We start from the raw sequence: 26,747 nt of genomic DNA, 5'->3' as shown, positions 1-26,747 counted from the left end.
TGCAAATGCAGCGTTACAAGGTAAGCTAACCTTTTATAATTGTTTAAATTTAAAGTGAACATATAAAAATAAAAAATATTTTAATTTAATTAAAATACATTGTAACCTACCAAAATATTTTATGCCACACACCGTCATCTCTCATACCATATAGTATTTTTTTAAAAAAAAAATGTTGTCCATACGGATTTGATATTTATTGTGATTATGTTTGGACGTGGAAATGGTTCAAATGTGGATCAGTCATGGACGTACTCACGCACTGATAGCATCAGTAGCAGGAAGAAGGAGGAAGACTCTTCGGATGCATGCATGGATACCAGTTAGTTAGGGATACCATTAGTTAGTTACAATAGGGCCGTTATTCTGTTATCGCAAGATAGTTGTTGCCATTGCAGGCCTTAGCAATGTAAGACCCATGTATAAAAGGAAAACTCATTCATGAATAAAACGCAGAGAAATCATTTCCCAGTATTAGCTTAGTGTAGTTATCTCTTTCTCTCCTCTGCTCATAACAATTGGTCCGACCTGCCGCCCATGGCTGCCATACCACCCTCTACTACCTTAACCCATACCACTCACCATACGAAGCTCCCATGGTTGTCTACCACCATCCACACTACCAGTCGTACGGAGCCTCCATGGCTGCCCTCCACAACTGCAAGACCACCCTCCACTACCACCCACAACACCACCTTGAATTTTCGTCCACCACCGAGGACCGCCTTGAGGCTGCCTTAGCCAAACTTACCCTCAGCCAACACAACCTCGTTGCTTCCATCGACACCTTGGCCACCACCATCGACAACCTTCTTCAGAGACTGCCTTGCAATCCCACTCCACATTTTTCATCTTCCTTTCCGCCGCCGCCTCCGCCGCAGACTCCGCTACTCAAGCCAACTCCATCACCCACGTACACCGCATTCACGATCGTACCACCTCCGCCCGCCACGACGCCTCCGCCGCCACCTCCACTTTTTGCACCCATACAGTCGCCCCCTACAACCTTGTCGGGTCCGCTTCCCATTGTGGTTGTTTCCCTCCTTGTTAACAACAACTCCCACATGTCCTCCGACCGCCGTAGGATTACCATTCATCGAGCCCGCAAGGAGCACTCCAGCTGCTACAGAGAGCTCGACCACCCCTTCCTCCTCATCGTCTTCGTCATTCTCGTCACTGCCAAATGGCTCTGTCTCCGCAACAATTTTCAGCCGCTCATTCCTTCACCCACTTTCATTTGGGATCCAGGTTCTATTTTCTGCATCCCATCATCTTGAGGACAAGGTGATTTTCCCAAGGTGGGATAATGATAACATCAGCCGTAGGAAGAAGGAGGAAGACTCTTCGGATGCATGCACAGATACCAGTTAGTTAGGGATACCGTTAGTTAGTTACAATAGGGCCGTTATTCTATTATCGCAAGATAGTTACTGCCATTGCAGGCCTTTGCAATGTAAGACCCGTGTATAAAAGAAAAGTTCATTCATGAATAAAACGCAGAGAAATCATTTCCCAGGATTAGCTTAGTGTAGTTATCTCTCTCTCCTCTGCTCATAACACGCAGGGTCCGCAATATTCCACCTTATGGTTCATACTATCAAATCAGAACAATGCACTCATATATTAGCCATTAATTAAAGTCTCACTTATGCCACACTCTCATCGTATTTAATTTTTAAATGTATATTTAAGTTTGACTTATGTTACACTCTCATCTCAGAAACCCATACGATGCACACGTTCTATATTTAAAAATACTACTTAAAGAAAGATTGATGTCCATAAAATGAAGAATTTGTTTTTATTATAATCTTGTTTGCACATTGGTCTTATGGTCCAAATGTGGATCAGTTACGGACAGACTCAGGGTCCTTAATAGTCCACTTCATGGACCATATTAAATATCAATATATAAATACAATTTTTTAAAATATTTTCTTAATTTTTTAAAAGTATTCAATATTAATATATTAAAATTAAGAAACGAAGATTTTATTGTAATTTTAGTTTTAAAAAAATGTTCCACTAAAGTATTGGAATTCACACTATGGTAAGTAATATATGTATTTGGAAAAGAATTAATGACAAAGAACAGAAAAATAAAAAAAATGAAATAATGTACAGAAAAGATGCATTTCCTTGTGAAAAGAGAGTTAAAAATCGAAGAGATTGTTTCTGAAAAAAAATTAAGATAAATTAATGTCAAAAAAGAAATAGTTAAATCATTCTTAAAAAAAACAAGAGTAAATTACATTCTTTTCTTCTAGAAAATGTGAATATTACACCATTAATATTCTCTTATAGTAAGTTAAAATATATATTTTCCTCGCTTGATATATTTAAATATGTGATACTTCACTTAACTTTTTAGTTTTTCTTTAGATCTGAGTTTTATAAACTTCTGCTAAAAATATAGCTATTAAAAAAAATTTATTTACTCTATCATCTCCTGTTATGTAAGTATTTTACTAGTCTCCCTCTTGTATTAAAATATACATTTCCCTCCTTTGATATATGCAAATATATCACACTTAGATATCAATGTTTTCGATGAAAGTAATTTTATGACTAAAATATTCTCTATACTTTGGTATAACAAAAGATCTAAATATTATACTCTACATAATCATTCATAAATAAGTAAAACCTCTTTATGTGTATAACTAACAAGTAGTTGATCGGAGTGTTTATGAATCTAATTTTTTTAATCAAAGTCTCATATGTTCAAATTGATATGAGAGAAAAGATTTGTGTGACAGAAATTAATCATTAATTAATATTATATACCAATATGATAATAATAAAAAAAATCTATATACATAATCACTCATAATAATTCTAATCAATTTGAATAAAATTGTCAATCATAGGATCTGTGCGATCTATGCCAAAAAAATAGTTTACTCTAAAATCAATATCACATATATGATATAGAGAGAGAAATGATTTGGAACCATACAGTCAATTTGATCACGAGGGAAATTAAAAAGGTAGTTGAGGACAGGGAGGACTGGACAACAAAACAAATAATAATAGAAGCAAGTGGGGACAGTGTGGAGTGTGGCACGTGAATCATTGCACCATTCGCTTTATAAATCAATCAATTGGCTTCTTCTTTTTCTCATCACTCGGGTGGCGTGCTTTGGCTTCCCTTCCCCCTCTTCTTAGCAAATGTTTCAATATTCCAAGGTATGCTAACCTTCTCTCTCATTCATTACTATATGCTCTAATTCAAGAAGATACAGCTAGCTAACCAATTAATATTCGTTCCTTTATTACAATTTTTGTGAATGGCAATGTTGTTGCCTAGTTCAGATTATCTTATTTTATTGTTAAAACATTCAATAAAGAATATGCATGAAAATACCTCAAAGTATTAGGATTTTTTTGATAAGTTTCTCTATAAATATTTTTAGAAAAAGAAAAAAAAACTTTTCGTAAGCTAAAATAATTTTTTTATTAGTTAATCCATAGATTTTTTCTTATTTTTTAGAATAGTTATATGAGAGAACTTTTATAAATTAATTAATGAAAAACTTATTTTATTATTTTATTTTTAAAAAATACTTCTAAAAGGACTTAGCCAAACAGTTTAAGTAGGTAGTTTCAGTTTTAAAAGCTTGTCAATTTTATAATTTTTCCTTAAAAAATTAACTACAAACATGCATGTAATGCTTTGTGGAGTGAGAGAGAGTAGAGAGCAAAAAATAAAAGGATATTCCATTTGCATCCGAAATGGTACCTCATTGGTGGAGAGACTAAGAGTGCAGGGACATATTATCTTGAGCTTGGCACGAGCCAGAGCTAAAGATAGTAAGTGTGGGTGGGACTATCACGGGAAAGGAGCTCACTAGTTGTGTGAGGTGGTCAATAGAGGAGACGAAGACTAAAAGGTCATCAAATAAGCTACTTAACCTAATACAAGTTGCTTGGATGTAAGTCAGACTAAAAGTCCTGATTCAATTTTAAGTTTGAGGAAATAGTTTATTTAAACTGATTGCCCATTGAACTAGACCTGATTTTGAGTGGATTCAAGTTGTTGCTGACAGCTGACTCATGTTGAGACCAGGGTGAGAGAACATTAATGGGATAGAAGCTAACTATAGAACAATATTTGCCTCAAAACAAGTCATTTGGATGAGAATTACTTCAACATATATGGCATACTGTATAGTATATGATGGCATTCATTGGAATTATTGAATGCAAATAGTTAGGACTCTGTAATTAAGTTAATAAAGGCAACACTACTGACGTCTCTGGATACAATGATGCAGGCCATGTTGCTTAATTTAGTTCTTGTTTCCTTTGTCCTCTTGAGTTCTATCAGAGATGGGAGTGCAGGGATCACCAGCTCTTTCGTTCGGCCACAGTGGCCAGGAGTTGACATTCCCGTGGATCATGAAGTATTTGCAGTTCCAAAGGGTTATAATGCACCTCAACAAGTAACTCTTTCAAATATAACAAGCCTTATTTTATTAGTATTATTATCTATAATAAACTGATATTACTTTATGAATCTCTGATGAGGATCCTAAATTGCACGTATCATGTGATGCAGTTCCAAATTCTAAAGCTATTCCTTTTATTCAATGATTAACTTCACTGCAGGTGCACATCACGCAAGGTGACTATGATGGAAAAGCAGTAATAGTCTCATGGGTGACCCCAGATGAACCAGGGACTCGCCATGTGCAATATGGCACATCAAAGGATAAGTTTAAAACTAGTGCAGAAGGCACAGTTGCAAACTACACTTTCTATAACTACAAGTCTGGCTACATTCATCATTGTCTTATTGAAGGCCTTGAGGTATATTAATTGTCGATCAAATTTGGAGAGTACGTAGAATTATCATCACTGGCATTATATTTGCAAATTGCAACGTGAAAAATAAAATAAATTCAGAAGTGAAGTCTAACATTGCTGTCTGTAGAATTTGTTCATTTAGTTTATTCAATGATGATTTCCCTATTTCAGTATAAGACAAAATACTACTATAGAATTGGAAGTGGTGATTCTGCTCGAGACTTTTGGTTCGAAACACCTCCTAAAGTTGGGCCAGATACTCCCTACAAATTTGGGATCATTGGTAAGTTGTCTGTTTTCCCCACATGTACTACAAGAAAATAATTTTTTTGTATGCTTAATTGTTTTATTTCCCATATTTTTTTTTTCTTTTAAACTTGTGTGGCTCTTATAATAAATGAATAATTGCATATGTACACAATATTGCAGGTGATTTGGGGCAAACGTTTAATTCTCTTTCGACCCTTGAGCATTATTTGGAGAGTGGAGGAGAGGCTGTGTTATATGTTGGAGATCTTTCTTATTCTGATGAACATGACTACAAAGATATGGGTTTACGGTGGGATACATGGGGCCGATTTGCTGAAAGGAGTGCAGCATATCAGCCATGGATGTGGAATGTGGGAAACCACGAAGTAGAGTTTTTGCCTGAAGTGGTACACTACTTAATTATAACATCAGTCAAGTCATTTCATTATTTTCTTAAAAAATTATTGAATCTTATGTTACTTAGGTTATGTTGAAAACTTCACGTAGGCTCTTTTGATTTAAAGTTAAATTGGGTCCAATATTCTCATACAAATTAATATGGTTGGTCAGGGAGAAGTTGAACCTTTCAAAAACTATCTTTACCGATATACTACTCCCTATTCGGCTTCCAAAAGCACCAGCCCCCTCTGGTATGCAGTCAGGCGTGCCTCTGCTCATATCATTGTGCTATCAAGCTATTCTCCATTTGGTAATTAATATTAATTCCTAATACTTGTATGCTTTGTTTTATGGTATTAACATTAATTGATATGATATATACATGTTTGTTAACAGTGAAGTACACGCCTCAATACATATGGCTTAAAGAAGAGCTGGCGCGGGTTGATAGAAAGAAGACACCTTGGCTCATTGTGCTCGTGCACAAGCCACTCTACAGCAGCAACGTAGCTCACTACATGGAGGGTGAAGCCATGCGATCAGTTTTTGAGACATGGTTCGTCCAATACAAAGTTGATGTCATCTTTGCCGGCCATGTCCATGCTTATGAAAGATCAGTATGTTTTTATAGCTCATCTTTAATTTAATTACAACACAGCACACTTGGTATCAATAACTCATTAATTTGATGTCACAGTGGATTCATTTTTAATTAATACGTATTCATATGTGTTGAATTTTTGTGTCCTGCTTTATGCAGTATCGATACTCCAATATAGACTACAACATAACTGGCGGTAGAAGGTATCCCATACCTGACAAATCAGCACCTATTTACATAACAATCGGAGATGGAGGAAATCTAGAAGGTCTTGCCTCAAGGTAAATAAATTAGAAGGTTTAATTACACTTTTTATCTCCAACTTTTCAAATTTTGACAAATTTTATTCTAGATAAATAAATTTGACGCTTTTTATCTTCTGACTTTTAAAAAATTTGCGGATTTTACCCTGGGGTATCCTGACAAACTCGTCTTTTTGTCATGCATATGCAGTTTAGAAAGATTATCTTGGGTTTCTATGTAACCCTTTATGTATATGATTCAATTCTCTTAGGAGGTATATATATAGGTTTGAATTAATTGTATATGTCGTTGGTGGTGCAGTTATTTGGATCCACAGCCAGAATATTCTGCATTCAGAGAAGCGAGCTATGGACACGCCACACTGGAGATAAAAAACAGGACCCATGCTATCTACCACTGGTATCGCAATGATGACGGAAAGAAAGTCCCAGCTGACTCTCTCGTATTGCATAACCAGTATTGGTAGGTTCTTCATTCCACCTTTTCTTTGGCAGTGGCAAGGAAAAATATGAATGTCATTATCTCGTTGTTACGATGAATCATGAATTATAAGACCGACAGAAAGTAAGATGTCACGAATGATGTCATCGACATATTCTCCGCTACATGCATTTCCTCATCAATTTTGGTTTTGTGTTATATTTTCTTCTTTGTATCATGTTGGGAACCTCCTTAAGTTAATTAATCTCTCTCGTGGAGACTCAGAACTGCTATACATTATATCATAAACCGCCGGAAATTTCTTGCATGAAAAATAAAAGGAAGCCATACTTGATACTCCATTACTACTATGTATATATATATATATGTTCATTCAAAGGATAATTGAAAAACGGTTGAATTAATCTGGTACATGCAGGGGAAGCAATGGAAGAAAACAGAATGAGGTTATTGATGAAGTTGTCAATGTTAAATGAAGTTGGAGCACTCTAAATCGTAAATATGGTGTTTTGAAAAGAATAAAAATGTGCCTATATATTGTAATGTATGTAGTTCAATAGTCTCCGAGCGTGCGAAAAGGTTCCATTCCATGTACTTGGCTTGTATTATACAGCTAGCGCTAAGAAATATTAAATAAACGCGCTTTTAGCAAGGAGAAAACAATCGAGACCAAGATATTATCTGTTCACATCTGTGTATAATTTTTGAAGCGTGGATTATTTTGCTGCTATTTGAGTGGTTTAGTGGGTATTATTATATCATGTCAACCTTCAGCAAAAATAATAATAATAAATTATATATATCATGTCAACATTTATGTGTCATCTTCCTTTTTTATTATTATTGTCATCTTCCTTATTTAATTTAATTATTTTAAAAATAATATGTCTTTCCAACTCGAAGAGACTTAGTTACATTGTTATACTTTTATATTCATTGAATACTTTTAATTATATTTTTCGCTCTATCTTTAGTTTTATATTCTCAATGCCTTTTCAATTATTCAGTTGGTTGTTTTACCTTATTCATGTTTTTTATTAATGATTTTCCTTTTTTACTAATAGTATTTTCCATTTTAATATATTGAGATTTAAATTTTGAAATTTGCTACAGGATTAATTAGTTTCAAAAGCAATAAATTCATGGAATCAAATAATTCAATTTATAAAAGAAATGCATATTAAATTTACACAATCCAATTAATAACCTATGAGAACAATAATATAGTTAGTACTTGGAAAATAACACTGTATTAAACTTTTTTTAGATTGTATATTTGACATAGTAAGTTTATAAGTATTTAATGTGTGAACTTCTTAATCAAAGAATTTAATTTATATGCACTACCAGTGTAACATCTTTTATATTGGTATCAAATTATAAATTGTCATGATTATGCGAAGAAGCTCAACAGTAAGTCATATCTTGCTGTTGTGACGAACTATAAGATTGAAAGTTGTCATTGCATTTGCACAAATGGCAAGACACAATATAGACATTATCTGCCACATGTGTTTTTACTTTTTACTGAAGATAATAATGATGGAATAAGTTTAAAATCGTTATGGTTGACAAAAATAACCTGATTACTTAATAACCTGCAGACAGTTGATTTTGGTTGACAAGAATCGCAAGTTATGTACTACATACAGCTTAGCATATATGTACTATATAGTATATACCTTGTGCTAAAAATACATTCACATCTACCAGTCAAGTAGTTATACTGGTTTTCTAGACTATACATTATTTTCAGAGATTTTATTTTAAAGCTCAGTCAAGAATCTGACTAAGAAGATTGTTCTCTAAATGAACTAAATTAAACATACTGATTTTTAATGCTTTTCTAGTCTCTTTTGAGAGATAAAACGGTCAGAGGCATGTAGCCTGGTTAAGAGTAGCCTGCCACTCTATTTTTTAAGGGATATATAAATCAGTGATGCAATTTCTTGTTATGATGCTTTATATATATATATATGCACACACACACATTTAAAGAATAATTGCAATCTGGTTGAGTTCTGGTAATGCATGCAGGGGAAGCAATCACAGAAGAAAACTGAAGCATTTTCTATTGAGAGTTATTGATGAAGTTGCCCACATGTAATTTGTAGTTGAAGCACTAGCATATTTAGCGTTTTGAAAAGGATAAAAATGTGCCCCCTGATTAATATATGCAGTTCAATAGTGTCTCCGAGAGTGAGTGAAATGCAGCACGTTGGAAATGGTTCTATATACTATTTGGCTTGTATGCTTGTATTACAACGCTAATACGAGTATTAAACGAGCTTGCTTTTAGCTGGAGAAAAAAATTTGAGAAGAGTTTGTCTATGGATAATTTTTTAAACGCAAATTATTATGCTTCCATTTCAGTGATTTGTTTGGCGTTGTTATATTAGTAGGAGTGCAAATTAATCCATTTATCCAATCCATCCACAAGCAAATCTATCTAATCCGTCCATTACAAGAAAAAAAATTAAATAGATTGGATTCAATCCATCCATTATTTTTTTAAAAATTCAACAGATTCTCCACTGAATATTTAATGAATTAAAATTGATTCATCTTCGGTCATTTTATTTTGTATAATAAAGGAAAGATAATATAGAGAATAATCATATTAAATATTAAACAGAAAAAATGGCCCGATAATATTGTAATTAGTAAAAATTATATAATTAGTAAAAATTGTGGTGTACTCTGGTATCCACGTGTAATGTTTGACATATTGTAATTGTCACTAAAGAATTTAAGGGTAACTTTTTACTAATGTTGATCGGGTCTATTCCTCGTTTAATCTAACTACATCAACTTTTTATGCTTATGTTCCTTGTCTAATCTGATTATCTTAAAAACAATGTCTTCTAATTTCAAGAGACGTTTTTTTTTTTCAAGAGACATATTTACATTGTGATACACAATTTTATTTCTCACTCAAACCTTTGGTCTTATATTCTCAATGTCTCTTCAATATGGTTGATCTTATTTTTACTCTGTTCTTATTTTTTAATAAAATATTATTTAATTAAAAATTATAAATAATACAATAATTGTCGAATTACACCGTTATAATTTGAGTTATTTTTTCTCTCTATATTTTTAAAGATAAAATTGCCTTTTATTAGAAAGAGAATGCGCCAAAGAAGGTAATTACATCATATTATAAAAATGAAAGAATCTGGTGAGCAACATCCTCTACCCAGTAAGTATCATGACAACATGAATCCCACGTGTTGGGTGTGTTTGAGAGAATCATTTAATGCCTCTGTCTTAGGGATTGTTTTGCTTGGTAATTTGCAAGGTGGTGCTGATTGCTCATGGTTATCCTATATTTAAATATACCTAATGTTAATATTGGGTAACCGTGTGTTACATCAAACTTGTAGGGATTTCAATCTGATCATGTAATTTGTTCTGGGCTCATTTGTTTCCCTTCTTATATATAAAATACACCTGTTTGCTGAAAAGAAAAACTATCATGACAAAAAAAAAAGAAGCAATCTTAGCTAATTGATCACCCACCTAGTTTTCAGCTCTCTTTAGTCCTCTACGGCGTCATAAATGCATCCAAGTCCAATTTCTTTTGTGTGGTCCTTCTCCCACTCTAATGTTGTAGTAGAAAACACGACTAGTGCATTGACTGCATTTGACTTGCTTCACATGGAATGAAATAGAAAGAATTTGAATTGAGATAGAAAATAAAATATAAAAGTTTAATTCCACATCATCTTATTGTTATTTTTTTTTTCTTTTTCACTATTTTTCTCCGCAAAATGTGGGTTAGTTTTGTTCAGGTCCCTTGATAATTGTTTTATTCTTAAAAAATATGTTGAATGTGGACCGTTAATCTTTGCAGCATCAATCACTGTAGATAGCTGAAACCTTAATCAACCTAGCAAGGTTCAATTATTGGTTATATATTGAAAAAAGAAAAAACTCTGTGACGCCTGTCATTGTCTAATAGAAGATATTTTAGTGCAAACCAAAAAAAGTCAAGCACTTCTTAATTAAATCAGGGATGTTAAGGTTTGTAATAGAGTGGAAAAGTAAAATGAAAATTATGAAATGCAATAGAACTCAACAAAATGACATAAAGTAATTTTTTTCTTATTTAAATATATTTTAAAAATGAAATAGATAAAAAAAATTATTCCATCACATTCGACCAAAAACTAGAAAAGAAAAAAAAAGGTGAAATATTAAATTAAATAAACTATTTTTTTATATAAAAAAACTCCCTTCTTGTTTTCCTAAACCAAGCAATGGATAACGTCTCATCATCTCCACATAAATGAAAATAATATATTTAATAATAAAACTCTTTAATTTCCATATTTACAAAATGTCCTTGAGTCAGCAATAATCACACATCACAACCAAGCTTAGTATCTGACTCAATGGATTAGGTGACATATGTGATCTTTGACTTAGACAAAAAAAGTATAATTACTTTTAAATCAAATGATTGAACACAAATGATTAATTTATTAAAGTTAAGATTGAATCATTTCAAATTCAATTATTAACAAAAATAATTTTAAATTAAATTTTACTTATCTTCTTATCCATCTTTAAATTAATGAAGATTTCTTTCCCTAAGATAATGTTGAAAAAGAAAAGGATTGAATAAAGGTTACATAACTAACATATAACATACATTAGCCGTACTCTGCATGAATTCGTTTTATTTGTTAACATCTTGATTTTTTTTTTTTTAACAATCATTCCTCCTATAAGGTAATTTCCACACAAGCTTTTCAGTTCCGCCAGCAATTCAAAACAGGTCATTAAAATTAGAATTGGTTAAAATTGTAATAATGTAAACTTTATTCCTTTCACATTATTGTACATAGAAAAAGTGTTTTCGTTCCCCACAAACGTCTTATTCATTCCATTCCCTTATTGTTAACTTACTTGTTTCGGACCATTAAAATTAAAAAAATTTAGTATCTGTCTTGGATTTCAAAGATTTTTTTTTACTTGTTTCGAAGTCATTTTTTAAGGATACGAATTTAAAAAATTAAACCCAAGTATTTTAAAGATATTTTTAATTTGTACTTTGAGTTGTCTCAACTTTCTTTTTCTTTTTTCTTTTCAGAGCCGAGTCATCTCAACTTAATGTTCTATACTTTTTAAAATGTATTTTACTATATATATATATATATATATATATATATATATATATATATATTAATAACACAGTTTTTTTTTATTTTAAGTTATGTATCAATGAATAATATTTTGTATAACATAATATGTTTGTATTAATGTTATTTATTTTGAAATATATATTATAAATATACTTTAATTATAAGTACATACTTCTTTATTTTAGATTTAACTGCAATGCTAATACTAAAATATCATAATAACAAATTGAATTAATCTAATTTTTTTATTTGTAAAAATTGAACTCGTGTGTAAAAAAATTAGAATAATTTACACACGTTTCAATTAATTAACCAAGTTAGATTCTCTTAATTGAATTGACCTAGTCTTATCTTATATATTACTAAGTTTATTAGCATGAGTTGATATTAGTGGAACAATTAATCATTGTAATATGACAAGTTAAAGATTGAATTGTTGTTTAGAGAGGTGTTTATGTTTAATATTTAATTATATTTTAAATAAAATTATCTGTTTTTCTCCCTTTAACCGACCCTAGGCATTTGCAGCCCATGAATCCGTTAATCCTTTCCCACTAACAACAATGAGAAGCTCCTCCTCAACTCACTCCATGCCATGGCTAACGTTGTCATAGGAAATTTCCTTATCTGTCCTTTAATTCACGAGGAGAAATAAGAAATTTCCTTATTTGACCTTTACTGTCCAAGGAAATAGTAATTAAGCACCACATTCCACTCTACTCTTTTCACCCTAACCATTCTCTCTCTCCTATGTTCTCCTCTCACTGACTGGTAGGTTGGTCTCTACTATCTGCCATTTGTTTTCACTTGTTCCGGTCAAACTCTCATGCTTTCAAACTTAATAACTTTCTTGCACCCTAACTTCTCACTAAGTCCCTGCCATGTCCACGAACTACTCAACCAATGGAGACTCCGAAACTCTCCTTCGTCGTCCTTTGTTGTCCTCCCAAAGATCCATTGTCAACTCCACGTCCCAGGTTGCTATTGTCGGCTCCAATGTCAGCCCAATTGAGAGCCTCGACTACGAGTCAGTTTTTTCCCACTTTTTTTCATCTGGGTCTTTTTCTTCGGTCCAAAGTCGTAATCTTTTCCCTAACCCGGTTCCCGGGTCTCGTGTTTTTTCTTATGGGTTTGCAGGATTTTCGAGAACGAGTTCTTCAAGCATGATTGGAGGAGCAGAGGGAAGGCTCAGATATTTCAGTTCATGATTATGAAGTGGCTCTTGTGCCTTCTAATTGGCATGATTGTTTGCCTTGTTGGCTTCTGCAACAATCTCGCGGTTGAGAATCTCGCTGGCATCAAGTTTGTGGTCACGTCCAACATGATGTTGGAGAGAAGGTACCCAAATTTAAAGTTTGACTCTTTTTTTTTTTTTGTTGATTTTGATGGATCGAATGGATTTTTAGAAACTTGTAATTTCTGCAGGTTTCTGATGGCCTTTTTAGTATTTTTTGTTTCAAATTTGGTTCTCACGGTTTTTGCGTGCACAATCACGGCTTTGATAGCACCTACTGCCACCGGTTCAGGTATACCCGAGGTGAAAGCTTACCTGAATGGTGTGGATGCACCTGGAATATTTACTGTACGAACTCTTCTTGTTAAGGTATACAATCCGATACGTACAGTACATTAATACAATACTCATTTAGTGTTAGACTGTTGGGGTTTTACCGGTTTGTCTTCATACTGCCACAATTTTCCACGAACAATCATATGATGCTGTTCATTAAGATGGAAATGTTTCATGTGATGTTGATGTATTCTAAAGTTAGATGTAATACATTGACTCATGTTTGCATAGCATTTTTGTTGTTCTTAAGCTACCTAAGCAACTATAATATAGAGAAATGCTAGCAACACATTTCCCGATACACTTTTTATTATTGGTTGAAATTAACATAGGACCCGTTAACTCATGTAGATCTCACTCCCTATTTAATAAGTTTCACTCATGTTTTGTAGGTTCTAATAATTTCCAATCAATAACAGGAAGTGTAGTGAGAAGCATGTTGCTAGCATTTTTCTTGAAATATGTGATTAAAATTTTTAGGTACCAGGTGGAACAGGCAATATAGCATTGACAATATTGTCTCTTAATTAGTACTCTGGATTCCCTTATTAGATTTAGTGATTCAGCCAGGAATTATTGTGTTCTCTGAAGAAGAAATTTACTTTCACATTGGTTCTATCTACAGATTATTGGAAGTATTACAGCAGTGTCATCATCGCTTCTTATTGGGAAGGCGGGGCCTATGGTGCATACAGGTGCATGTGTGGCTGCATTGTTAGGTCAGGGTGGGTCGAAGAGATATGGGTTAACATGGAAATGGTTAAAGTTTTTTAAGAATGACCGAGATCGGAGAGATTTAATAATATGTGGATCAGCAGCTGGAATTGCTGCTGCCTTCCGTGCCCCTGTTGGTGGCGTGTTGTTTGCTCTTGAAGGGATGTCATCTTGGTTGGTTTGCCATCTTCTAAACATTACAAATTTTCTCTTGTAAACTCTGTAAATTTTTCATGATTCCTTGCTTGAGAATTGGAATCATATTTTTGTGATGTGAAATTGTGAATGCCTTCTGTCAATGATGTTGTGAAGGTGTTTAATTCCTCCTCCCCTTTATTTTTTAATAAAAAAATATGATCATGCCGTCACCCAATATATTTTTATTCTGGACCTCTTTGTTTGATAGCAGTAATTTCTCAATGGCCATTGCTTCTTATTCTACTATACTATGGATGGCAAACATGTTAAACCAAACACCTCTGAAACCATGGTAGCTCCTTTTTCTTATGCATCATTTTCAGAAATCAGCCAAAAATAAACATGGCTATTTTCTTATTCCTGTGTGGTTTTCTTTTTCTTTTTTTTTTTTTTTTTGGTGGGGGTGGTTTGTTAGGCTTATATCAAACTAATGAGGCCTTCAACCACTTATATGGCCTCTGTTGCCCACACTGCAGGGCTTTCATTCTACATGTCTCTTCTTTCCAGTAAACCAACCGGTAATATGTAATAAACAATAGACATACTGAATGCTGAATGCCACTGTTTAATTGTCCTACAGACTTGTTTCTATGTGTTTATGTACAAGGGTTGGTTGAGATCCTTCAGCCTTCAGAGTTCAGATAACAATTGCACTGGCATAATCTTTTGTTTCTCTTCCCAATTTCCCCATAGTTGGCTTCTGTTATTATTTGTTAGAATTGGTTTTCCTTTAATTACAGTTAATGAACTGTTATTGTTTTATCTTCTCAATCTAAAAATCCAGAAGTCAATCTGTTCCCCTACAAAAAATACATTAGTAAATATTTAATTTCTGTCCTACAGGTGGAGAAGTGCCCTTTTGTGGAGAGCTTTCTTCACAGCAGCAATAGTTGCAATTTTGCTTCGTGCCCTGATTGATTTATGTTTAAGTGGTAAATGTGGGTTATTTGGTAAAGGGGGACTGATAATGTTCGATGCTTATTCAGCAAGTATTTCATATCATTTGGTGGATGTTCCTCCTGTGTTTGTTCTTGGTGTTATAGGGGGAATACTTGGCAGCTTATTTAATTTGATTTTGAGTAAAGTTCTTCGCATATACAATTTTATCAATGAGTAAGTGGATGCAACAAAATTAAGCTTTTCCTATCATTGTATGATACATTCTACCATGCTCATTCTCCCCATCTTTTACTCTTGCAGGAAAGGCACCATTTTCAAAATTTTGCTTGCCTGTGTAATCTCCATTTTTACATCCTGTCTTCTTTTTGGATTGCCATGGTTAACATCTTGCCGACCTTGTCCGCCTGATCCATCTGAGCCTTGTCCTACAATAGGTCGGTCTGGTATCTACAAGAAATTCCAGTGCCCACCTAATCACTACAATGATCTTGCCAGCCTCATTTTCAACACAAATGATGACGCTATTAGAAATCTATTTAGCAAGAATACCGACGATGAGTTTGAGTTTAAATCAGTGTTCATCTTTTTCATCACTTGCTTTTCTTTAAGTATCTTTAGCTATGGAGTTGTTGCTCCAGCTGGTCTATTTGTGCCAGTTATTGTGACTGGTGCATCTTATGGGCGTATTGTTGGAATGTTGCTTGGCAAAAAGGACAGTCTTAGCCATGGTCTTTATGCTGTACTTGGTGCTGCTTCCTTTCTCGGTGGCTCCATGAGGACAACAGTTTCTTTGTGTGTAATTATTCTAGAACTGACCAATAACCTGTTATTGCTACCCCTAATCATGATGGTGCTGTTCATTTCTAAGACTGTAGCAGATGCTTTCAATGCAAATATATATGACATTATAATGAAAGCCAAGGGTTTGCCTTATTTAGAAACTCATGCTGAACCATATATGAGGCAGCTATCAGTAGGCGATGTAGTCACAGGCCCACTTCAGACATTTAATGGGGTTGAGAAGGTTTGCAACATAGTGTTTATTCTCAGAACTACGGGACATAATGGGTTTCCCGTTATAGACGAGCCTCCTATTTCGCAAGCTCCAGTTTTATTTGGCATAATCCTCCGTGACCATCTTCTCACATTGTTGAAGAAGAAAGCTTTTATGTCCTCACCTATGGCAACAAGTGGTGATGTCATCAATGAGTTTTCAGCAGATGATTTTGCAAAGAAGGGTTCAAGCAAAGGTCGTCTAAAGATAGAGGATATACAGTTATCAGAGGAAGAGATGGACATGTTCATAGATCTACATCCATTTACTAATGCTTCTCCTTATACTGTTGTGGAGACAATGTCACTGGGAAAGGCCCTTACACTTTTCCGAGAGCTAGGTTTAAGGCATCTGCTAGTGGTACCCAAGTTCTCCGGTGTAAGTAGTTTTCTCATCCCTTGTTGCAATTTTGATCCAGAAAGCTAACTGCTCTATTGTAAATTAAATAGGTGCTAACTTTAGTAGTTTCAGCAGGCTGTCAGCCCGGTTCTGTTAGTATTCATTATTATTAATTATTATGTGATGAATTTAAAGTCTTGTGTCTTGATAGGATAGGAAATTTTTGAGAGAAGAAAAAGATTTTTGATAGTTTTGTGTTTTAATGCACCAAAAAAATGAAGGACAACTTAGACACAGATGTGTTTAGATACTTTTGGTATGTTCTCCTATCAGAAAATGGTGTTTTACCTCAGTAATCTGCATAATGAAGGTTCTTATTAAGTTTCAACATTGATTACTGAGGTGAAACTGAAATTCAGTACCAGAAGGTCCAAGGAACTGCATCCAAGTTTTGTCAAAAAAATGAATTTGATTATAATATCCAACTTATATTCACAAACTTTTTCCATTTAACATCTGGTAGTCACTGACTGGGTTGGCTATTTTGTTTTCTCTGTAGTAAATTAACATATGGTTTGATGGATTTAATTGGTGACTTATTTATGCCTTGTGTTAGTTGTGTTATCTCCCTTGCATGCTACTTTTAGTTGATGTACACTCATCTATGTTTTGTGCATGCTAACTGCAGAGATCACCTGTGGTGGGTATACTCACACGACACGATTTCATGTCAGAACATATATTGGGTTTGCATCCCTTTCTGGTAAGAAACACAGGGAAAAGTTTAAGATTTTAACACCCTTGGCTAGGGAAAAATAAATTTGGGCATTTGAGCAACGCTTACATATTCTTGCGTTGCAGAAGGATTTCTTATTCATGAGACCAGATTACCAGTGATAGTTTTTTTTTTTTTGTACACTTCATGGAAGCCAGAGCTCTAAGTCATATTACAAAAATCAAAGAATGATTCAATGAGCCCTTTATCAATTATTGGTCTTTGTTGCACTTTGACGAAAGTATGGTACTTGATAGAACATTATGGCGGAAGTTGATCCATGTAGCCGACCCCACCTAGTGGGATAAGGCGTTGTTGTTGTTGTTGTTGTTGTTGCACTTTGACGAAAGCATGAGGCTGCATGAAAGGATGATGGCCTCTAATCATGGGGATTTCGTTTTACTTTAATTGATTGCATTATACTTTCTGTCATAAATCATAATGATTGATCAATGGTTGGTTGAAGCAGGTTGAAGGTGCTTCGCTTCTCGTTTGTAGAAATAGGGTAAAGTTTCTGTATATTCAGTTTTTCATGGATATGTTCAGGAGTAAAATTTTAGCCGGAAAAATAAGAAAAGGTACATTTTATTTTGAAATTAGGAGTCATATAATATGTAAAAAAATAATAATAATAAAGGATTGGGACATTATGCTCATCTATATTTTATTTTGAAAAAACGATTAGAGGATATTTATTTGAAACGGAAAATTTATCCTTTTTTCCCCAAATCTCGGATCCTAAATAAGTATCTAATAAATGTCTAGTGGGATTGGTTTCTCAAGGGTTTCTTAAGCTGAAAACATCTTGACTGAATTTAGACAAGCGTGTGTTTCCTAATATTGTTGAATATTGAATCATTAAAATTTGAATTAGAAATCTAAAACCTGAATATTGATGAACTAGCCAACTAGGCGCATTGTTAGTTGTTTGACCATTCGTATACACTTGAAAAGAAATGGAGAAGGATCATTTACCATTGTGACAAATTGCAACCGATCCATTTAGCAATTAAGTTCTGGAATTCACGCATTTTTGTAGTAGCCATTTTTCACTAGTGAATTCCTATAACATGAAAACTGGCACAACCATAGATAATGAATTCACCCAAATTAGCTATTGCTCTTCATCCTAAAGAACAAATTCATATATTACAAAATCCAGTGCCAACTCTACACAGAAAAAAGTACTCCAGTGGCAAGATAAGGAAGTTCCTCGGTGTACATTTTTTTTTTTTGTCTAAGTTTGTTACTTTTATTCAGGTCTTGTATTCTGAGACAGCTTCAATTGGTTGCCACCTGCTAAGTAATGTTCAAACTTTAGAATAATGACTAATGAGGCAGTTTGCTGTATAGAATAAATAAAGTCACTTAGAAAAAGACCCAAATGATATGACTTCATTTCACAATGGCTGTCGGTTGGGACACCTTAAGGTAAGATAGACAAAGAAAGAAATATCTTAAAAAGAAAAAGGAAAAGACTAACCTCACAATATCATCACCAAATACCACCACTTATTATCTCCTTGCACTCTTGAGGTAATCTGCCCTTATTGCCCACAATTGCTCGCCCACTGATTTCATGTCAGGTCTATCTGTTCGAATGGGGGCTGCACATTGAAACGCCAAATCAAGCATTTTCATCAGAACATCTCCGTTTACAGCTTCTTCCATTAAAGGATCCACAAGTTCCACCACACTTCCTTCATTATACTTCCTGAAGGCCTGCATAAAGATCAAACACATAGGCATAGGTTGAGTGCTTCAAAATGAAAAGAGAAAGTAAAGCTTTTGTTCTAGTATTGAATTAAGAGTAAATGGTATATGTGCTAACCATGTGAAGTTTTTTCTTTTTTATACTGTCATCTAATTACAAATTGACATGAATGATAAGTTTATTGGCTTTCAATAACTATTTTTAAAAGTCATACCTATCATAATTTCTAATTGATTAATAATGTAAACTTTTAACACAGTGCATAAAAATTAAACTCTTACTGAGAGCAACTATAAACTCACTTTTGGCTAAGCCAAAAAAAAAAAAAGTTGGGACCGCATGATTTCTGGTTCGCTAGACAATCTTGCATTCACAATAAGAATAAACCAAATAACTCATCTTAATAAAAGCAAATTATGAGCTTACCCATCTGAGTGTAACCCGCTCTGCAACAGTTTTCTTCAACTCAACAGGACGGCGGGCTGTCACAATTTCTAAAAGCAAAATTCCAAATGAATAAACGTCACTCTTGGGAGTGAGTTGGTATGTTTTCATATACTCGGGGTCCAAATAACCAACTGTTCCCTTCACTTTGGTTGAAATGTGTGTCTGATCAGTGTTCACTGGTCCTAGCCTTGCAAATCCAAAATCAGCAACTTTAGCTCGCATGCTTTCTGTCAGAAGAATGTTGGATGATTTCACATCTCGATGGATAATTTGCTTTTCTGTTCCAGGTCAGGCATCAAGATTCAATTGGCAGATCTATAAATATTATTAGGCTATAGGGAAATCATGCTGCATGTATATACTGGAATTAAAATAAGTTAAAAACTGAAAATCTAATAATTGACACATTGTCAAGCCAATAAAATATGTATCTATCCTTACCAAGCAATATATATATAAGAAGCATATCAAGTGAGAGCACGAGAGGTGAGAGGAACAAGTCTCAATCAAATAATTCAAATGGTTAAGATAAAAGCAATATTGACCATCTATATGTATTAACTTCTTTCACCTCTCACTCTCTCACTAGATAAGCCCCTTACATAAGGTTGATTGCATTGACAAATGTAGATCACTACATGAGCATAATGTCGAGTCAATAGACTGTTTTAGTAAACAACACATAAACCCTAATTAAGGCAGTTTTCAATAAACTCAAGATTTCAAAGCATTTATTTGTACTCTAATTATGTAAGATGTAGTGTAGAACAATCTTACTGTTGGTTTGTATGCAAAAAAAAATGTAGAAGGTGAACAGAATAGAGTAATCACTGACCTGCATACAGATGCAGATAGGTCAAGCCATGAGCAACATCAATTGCAATTTCGAGGCGTTGATTGAAGTCTAGGATTTTTCCACGCATACCTGCCAATAATATCAACATGACATTCTGCATTAGATTCAATATTCAAAGACAGATGTTGGCAGATAACAGTGCATAGTCTTACCATCCAAATGTTCTCTAAGGGTACCATTTGGCACAAACTCTGTAATAAGAAGGCGTTCATTTCCTTTGTCAATATAACCTAGTAGCTTCACCAGGTTTCGATGATCAATTTTGGCCAAAAGTTCAATTTCACTGCTGAATTCTGTTCTCAAACTATCAAAATGTTCCTATACGATTTAGCCACATCAGCACAGAGAAAATAAGTACTTCTACCACTTTTAGTGATACAGAACAGTCAAAGCATTTCATATTACAATTTTGATACATAATTTTCCTAACAAAACAGAATCCAGAACTTGAGCATTCTAAGGTTAGCTGCAGACTTTTAAACTACATATTAAGAGTTACTTCTTACCTTCTTTGCACGTTTTACAGCCACAACCAGGCCATCTTCCAACTTGGCCTTGTAGACAGTTCCAAAACCTCCTTCTCCTATTTGTAATGTTTCTGAGAAGTTTTGGGTAGCTCTTGTAACTTGGTTCAGATTGAGATGCAATGATTGAAGTCTAGTGAGTTTTGGAGACATTGAGAATCTTGACGGACTAGGCGGCACCCGAAGTGGACTGGCAGGAATCTTATCATTAACGGAGGCTTCGGAGGAAACCGAATCCACTACAAGATCAAAATTGTTCATTACTTGTTCAAGTGTAACCAGAAGCATAATCATGAAAAAATAGAAAGAAAGAGAGAAAAAAAGATAGCATATAATAACAATGGAATTTAAGGGAGTATAGGAACGGATTATTTATCAAACTTCATGTCAGAAAACCCTTCTTCAAATCAATAACATGAATACGCATATCTAGCATGGAACTTATCCAGACAAAGTCCAAAATAAGGTGGTAAACATCAACTCACTTGAATTTGGGTCCTTGGACAGAACAGCATGAGAAGTTGCTTTACGTCTCTTGGCATAGAAACAAGGACAAAGAACAGCACAACACACCAACAAAGCTCCCCCTGCACCAATAACAACTACGTTGGATGACATAGGCTTAGAATCTCTCTGTGGTGTGGATTCACTGCTCAAATCCTTCAAAAGTTTCCTCCCTGCCTTTAAAGGTAAAGTCACTGCAAACAATAAGAGCCGATACAAAGGTTAAAAGAAATGCTATTCTCAAAGATAGTAATAGTAAAAGTGGAAATCTACAAAAAAAATTGTGCATAAACTATCTTTTGCAAATAACCATACTCAAATTAATATCATAAGGTGCCATACCAAAAGAGTCATCCATCACACATTTGACACTTCCAAAGTAGTCCTTCACATCACACCCCTTTGCAATATACAATTTGAGAGCCTCACAGAAAGCAACTTTGTTTACTACATTGCCGTTTATGTAGAACAGATCCTGACCATGACTAGAATATGAATGCGCCACCCAATCAGAGCCACAATCCTTTGACTGTAAGACAACCTCGGAGCCAAAAATTGTTGACAGTTGCAGCAACAGCACCAAGGATAATGCAGTGAAAGCCATGCCTAACTAAACAGTGCAATCCAATAGGAAAGCATTTCCTTGTAGGAACACAGAAGCACCCTAGTGCATAAAACTACTAAATAAAACCAGCACAGTCCTGCTCAAGCATCATATTTAGCCTAAAACACAAATCTTCACAGTTCCAAAATATTGACCAAAAGATCCCACAGCGATGAATCAAAGGTGTTAGCCCAATTCAGCAAAATTGAGCCACCATGAATTGAATTGAGATTCTGAATAAAAAAGGCAAGTTCAAATTCTGACAGTGAGAGCAAAAGATCGACGTGAAAGAGAAGTTATTGCCTTGGATGAAGTTACAGTTGTGTTGTGTGCAGTGTTTCCTTAATTTCTCCAAAACCTCGAACACCACCCAATCGGACAAAACACCTCAAGGAGCCAGCAGGCAAGGAATCCAAGACTGAACCATGGAACTTAATAATTGTTTGTTGTTGAAAATTCAGATTACCCAATTCACCCAAACAGAAGAAAAGACAAAAGAACAAAACCTTCCACTGAGAACCAAGGAAAGGTGGGTTTCGCGGAATCTGGGGTGTGCAAAAGAAGAAGAAGCTATGGGGAGCTGAATAAAAGAAAGAACGCGAGAATCACATAAGGCGGCTATGGAAAAATGAAATTAATAATAATAAAAATAATAATTAATAGAAGCAAACCCAGTTTTACACTTCAAAATTGTCCTAAGTAGTAGCAGACTGGCAGATAAGAATCAACATTATTCATTAATATCAAGCATAGTTCTTTTTTGCACACAAAGAGAGAGAGAGAGAGAAAGATAAGAAAAGAAGCAATGGTGGACTCTGACGTAAAGCCAATTGCCGTCTCTACATAATATAACCGTATATAATAAATATTTTTTGTTTATTTATTATATCTATTGTTATTCTATTAATGTATTGTGTTGTATTTAACACCCAAATATTTGGTTTGTATTATTGTAATTGTTATTCGTATTTTTTAAAAACTTTGTGGGATAAAGTGTGAAGATGCCGTGGTTGACCATGGAGGCTCGAAGTTGGGCGTGGAAAGCTACATTGAATTGCTAGGAAAGTATCTGGAGGGCATTTTCGGGATTCTGAAAATTTACCAGTGATGTATGTGGTACCATGGGTTTGAACTTTTAACATTTTTTGAGTCTGAAAAGGGTTTTCACGTGTGATTTGAAAATGGAAATTCAGTTGAATAACCTTGGAGTGAAGCTGATGTTGTTGCTCTCAAGTTAGTATTAACTTGTAATTATTACAAGTTGAATTGGGGGAAATGAAATTGAGTTGGAGCAAGTTTTGGTTGATTTGTTAGTCTATTTTAGAGACTCAAACTAAAAGGAAGATTTTCTAAACAAAAAAAGAAAAAATATGTAGCTGAATTTCACATGATGGTTGAACTCCAATTGAAATAATATAAATGAAGAGCATCATTTTGCTTTAAACAATGCAACAAGTTGAGAAGAGAGGAAAAAAGAAAAAAGAGTCAACGAGAGAAAACTGGTGTTGATTGTTGAATGCTTTTACTGGGCTTAGTTTCTGGGCTTGGAAGATATATGATGTGCAGTTCCAAGTATCGGGCTTACAGTCCATACTTGAGGGCAATTCCACCTTGCAGGCAAAAAATAAATAAATAAATAAATAAATAATATATATATATATATAACTCCTTTTTGCATTGTTTGAATTACATCTCCTAAATCCCTAATTATTATTTGAGTAGAAAAAAAATTAGAGGCCTTCGAATTTAGATAAAGATAAATTGATAAAAAATACTTGACCCTAATAATTTAAAGAATGAATAATTAAATTTAGAAAAATATTAAGAAGCCGAAATTATATACTAGTATGAATAATTGTAGAAGAATTGAAAGTATAATCATTTCTTTTGTTTTTTTTTTATTTATATAGAAGACTTCAATAAATAGGTGTCCTTAAGATACAAGTTATGAAATATTTATCATAATTTATTAAGTCATCTTAATTACCTAAAAAAATTATATTTGAGTTTCAAAGATATTGAATATTTTTATTTAATTTTTTATTTTAATTTCTTAACTTGTGTCTCTCAAAAAGAAATTCTTATGCATTTTAAAAATAATATCCACAATGCTTGAGATTTGTTTTAACTTTTATTAAAAAATATTTCAAATTGTCTTTTTTATGAATATATTTGAAACTAATCTAGCGACATACATAGTTATTCAAAGCATTTATCATAAATAGCGATATGCATAGTTTTTCAATGCATTTGTTATGGTATTTTTTTTCATAGACAAAATGTAGTGCTATCAGGTGCATGAAAATTGAAAAACTTCCCAAATCATTCAACGCTATTAATTTCCTACCATTTCCCTGATTCAGTGCTATCAAATCTCAATCATTTCTCTCATTTTCAATCAATTCACGGTACTATGCTCTCCAAAAAACCAAAAAAAAAAATGTGTATAGATTTTTATTACGGATCAATGTTTTTCAAAATCATGTATAGCACCAGTTATATTTTTTCAACTCATAATGTTCACTCTTGAATTTTTCTTTATTCATTTGTTTCCAACTTTTCTTTTTATTTCAAATAAGTGTGTATTTAAATCAGTCGTGAAAAAATAAATTAATTTAACAACCAATTATGTCTATCATTAATTAATGTTATAATTAATCATATAAAATAAATTTATAAATAATTATCAAATTAAAAATCAGATCAATTATTTTATTTATATTATATAAAAGAAATGATTATAAAAATGATCTAATTACTTTTAAGTGATTTTGATTTGTTTTTTTTATATGACATCGATGCCAAGTTGACTAATAATTATTGGGAGATTGATTGATTATCTTTAATAATATTTTTTTTAGTTATTTTTTTATCAACAATACTTAAACACAAAATTTTATTTGAGGAGATCAACTCTAATTTCACTCAATCTATTAACATAACAGTGTTTTGGAATTCTCACAACAAGTGTTTTTTTTGTAAAGTTTATTCTAATATACTATTTTATTTTATGTTATAGTTGAATTTTCATAAATGAATCTTTTTAAAGTACTTTTTGGTGGGCCAATTTACAAAATTATTAATTTTGATAAATTAACAAGTTAATATACTTTTAAAAAAAATTGTAAATTCATAACACCATCAATATTATAAATTAGTATTTCTTTAAAATTATAAACATAACTACGACAATGAAAGTACAAATGAATTTTTATTTTTCTGTTAGAAATTAAATTTTGGTGGATTTTGTCTCTTAATTTTTTATTGCATTAGAAAGTTTTACATCACATTCTTGAAAATATAACAAGAAATTGTTAAATAGCCTAAAAAAATTAAGAAATTGTTAAATGTGTTATTGCTAGGAGTATTTTCTTTCACGTGATTGGATTGAAAAGTACACTGAATTTATCTCCATGCCATGTTTAATGGGATTTCTAATGATAATAGGAACATTTTTCCCTAAACTATATATTGACGTTTAAACATTGATCATTTTCACTTATAAGTTATTGACATACATTTTATTACGATAAGCAATATCACTAATCATTTTTTGAAACTCATTAATGTCTTCTCCAAAAAAAAAAATCCTTTAAGTTCTTTGAGGTCACTTCATCCCGAACAAATTATACAATATCGAAAACAGTTTTGTTATTACTATCTCTTATATATTGAACATTTATCATTCATATTAAGACTGGAAAGTTAGTGACATTTAAAATATTAATATTTTATGGATCAGTATCAACTTATTACGCCTCTACATCCTATGATAAATGTATATCTGCCCAAATAAAAAAATATTTAAATTGATAATTTTTTGACTTATTGATTAATTGATATATCTTTAAAATAGTAAAAATTCACTAATAAGAATTTGTTGAATATGTATTTTTTTTTTTTCTAAAACGGTTATCCAACCCAAATTGAATTTCTACAAAAATGACAGGCATATATGAATAGTGATATAACAACTAATTTTTTGAAATGGTTTTTTCTCAAAAAATTCAAGTACGTGCCCCCGTATATACTTTAAATCTATAGAAAAAATTGCTTGTCTTGACAATGAAAAAAAATTAGAAAAATATTATAAAAGTCTACGTTATATATAGTTTTTAAAATAATTATTAAAAAAATTAATAACATTATCATTCATAAAATTTTATGATTAAAAAATAGTATAAGGTGTTAATCTAATCTTTTTTTGGTGAGTGTGCTAGTCTATTCTCTTTTTTTTGGTGTTTGACGAAAGAAAACATAAATAGTAATGCTACTCTATTCTAAAGTTAAAGTTCTAATTAAATTTTTACATGACAAAGAAAAATTAAGGAAAGGGAATTCGAATAAAAATATTTTTCATCAATTTTAGTTTAGTTTTTCATCGTCAATTTTAGTGAAGAATTTAATTTTTATTTATTTTTCGGCTTTCATAATAATGAGCCGCGTGAGAATGGATTCGCTGCTCGTTGAGCTTAACTAATCACAGGTTTTGCATTAATATTGGGCTTAAATTGTTTGGTTTTTTATCTACAGATATTAGGTTTCAGAAGAAAAATAAAACCAAGTTCCTATGGAAATATCAAATACAATTACAGGGCACATTAGGCTGCTTATCTTATCATTTTCTTTAATTAC

At 32.9% G+C, this 26,747-nt stretch overlaps 3 protein-coding genes across 5 annotated transcripts; 2 read left to right on the top strand and 1 right to left on the bottom strand.

Moving 5' to 3' along the window:
- The first annotated feature begins 3,102 nt into the window (after positions 1-3,102).
- LOC114377567 (bifunctional purple acid phosphatase 26-like) lies at positions 3,103-7,574 on the top strand. Its single transcript, XM_028336138.1, has 10 exons — positions 3,103-3,189; positions 4,278-4,445; positions 4,612-4,812; positions 4,981-5,092; positions 5,239-5,465; positions 5,629-5,767; positions 5,854-6,074; positions 6,218-6,339; positions 6,623-6,784; positions 7,182-7,574. Exons 1-10 carry the CDS (start codon positions 3,172-3,174, stop codon positions 7,237-7,239), a joined length of 1,428 nt encoding a protein of 475 aa, XP_028191939.1. The 5' UTR covers positions 3,103-3,171; the 3' UTR covers positions 7,240-7,574.
- Positions 7,575-12,535: 4,961 nt separating this feature from the next.
- Positions 12,536-17,964, top strand: LOC114375773 (putative chloride channel-like protein CLC-g). The gene is made up of 7 exons (XM_028333627.1): positions 12,536-12,940; positions 13,051-13,251; positions 13,339-13,516; positions 14,109-14,371; positions 15,239-15,508; positions 15,596-16,727; positions 17,377-17,964. The coding sequence occupies exons 1-7, from the start codon at positions 12,795-12,797 to the stop codon at positions 17,482-17,484; spliced, it is 2,298 nt and encodes a 765-aa protein (XP_028189428.1). The 5' UTR covers positions 12,536-12,794; the 3' UTR covers positions 17,485-17,964.
- A 445-nt stretch (positions 17,965-18,409) lies between these two features.
- On the bottom strand, positions 18,410-22,941 carry LOC114375774 (calmodulin-binding receptor-like cytoplasmic kinase 3). Of its 3 annotated transcripts, none has more exons than XM_028333630.1 (9): positions 22,784-22,941; positions 21,851-22,692; positions 21,490-21,702; positions 20,987-21,243; positions 20,633-20,798; positions 20,460-20,549; positions 19,604-19,902; positions 18,947-19,185; positions 18,410-18,762 (listed from the first exon to the last, which is right to left on the bottom strand). In XM_028333630.1, the coding sequence occupies exons 2-8, from the start codon at positions 22,110-22,112 to the stop codon at positions 18,979-18,981; spliced, it is 1,494 nt and encodes a 497-aa protein (XP_028189431.1). In that variant the 5' UTR covers positions 22,113-22,692; positions 22,784-22,941; the 3' UTR covers positions 18,410-18,762; positions 18,947-18,978. The 3 variants fall into 3 exon arrangements, with proteins under 3 accessions (XP_028189431.1, XP_028189429.1, XP_028189430.1); XM_028333628.1 differs by having other exon boundaries at positions 18,410-18,759; XM_028333629.1 differs by having other exon boundaries at positions 18,410-18,759; positions 22,794-22,938.
- Positions 22,942-26,747: the final 3,806 nt, after the last annotated feature.

Source organism: Glycine soja, chromosome 11, assembly GCF_004193775.1.
Source record: "Glycine soja cultivar W05 chromosome 11, ASM419377v2, whole genome shotgun sequence".
Lineage (NCBI taxonomy): Eukaryota > Viridiplantae > Streptophyta > Magnoliopsida > Fabales > Fabaceae > Glycine > Glycine soja.
Note: the sequence above shows the minus strand (reverse complement) of the source record. Positions and strands in the feature narration are given on the sequence as shown.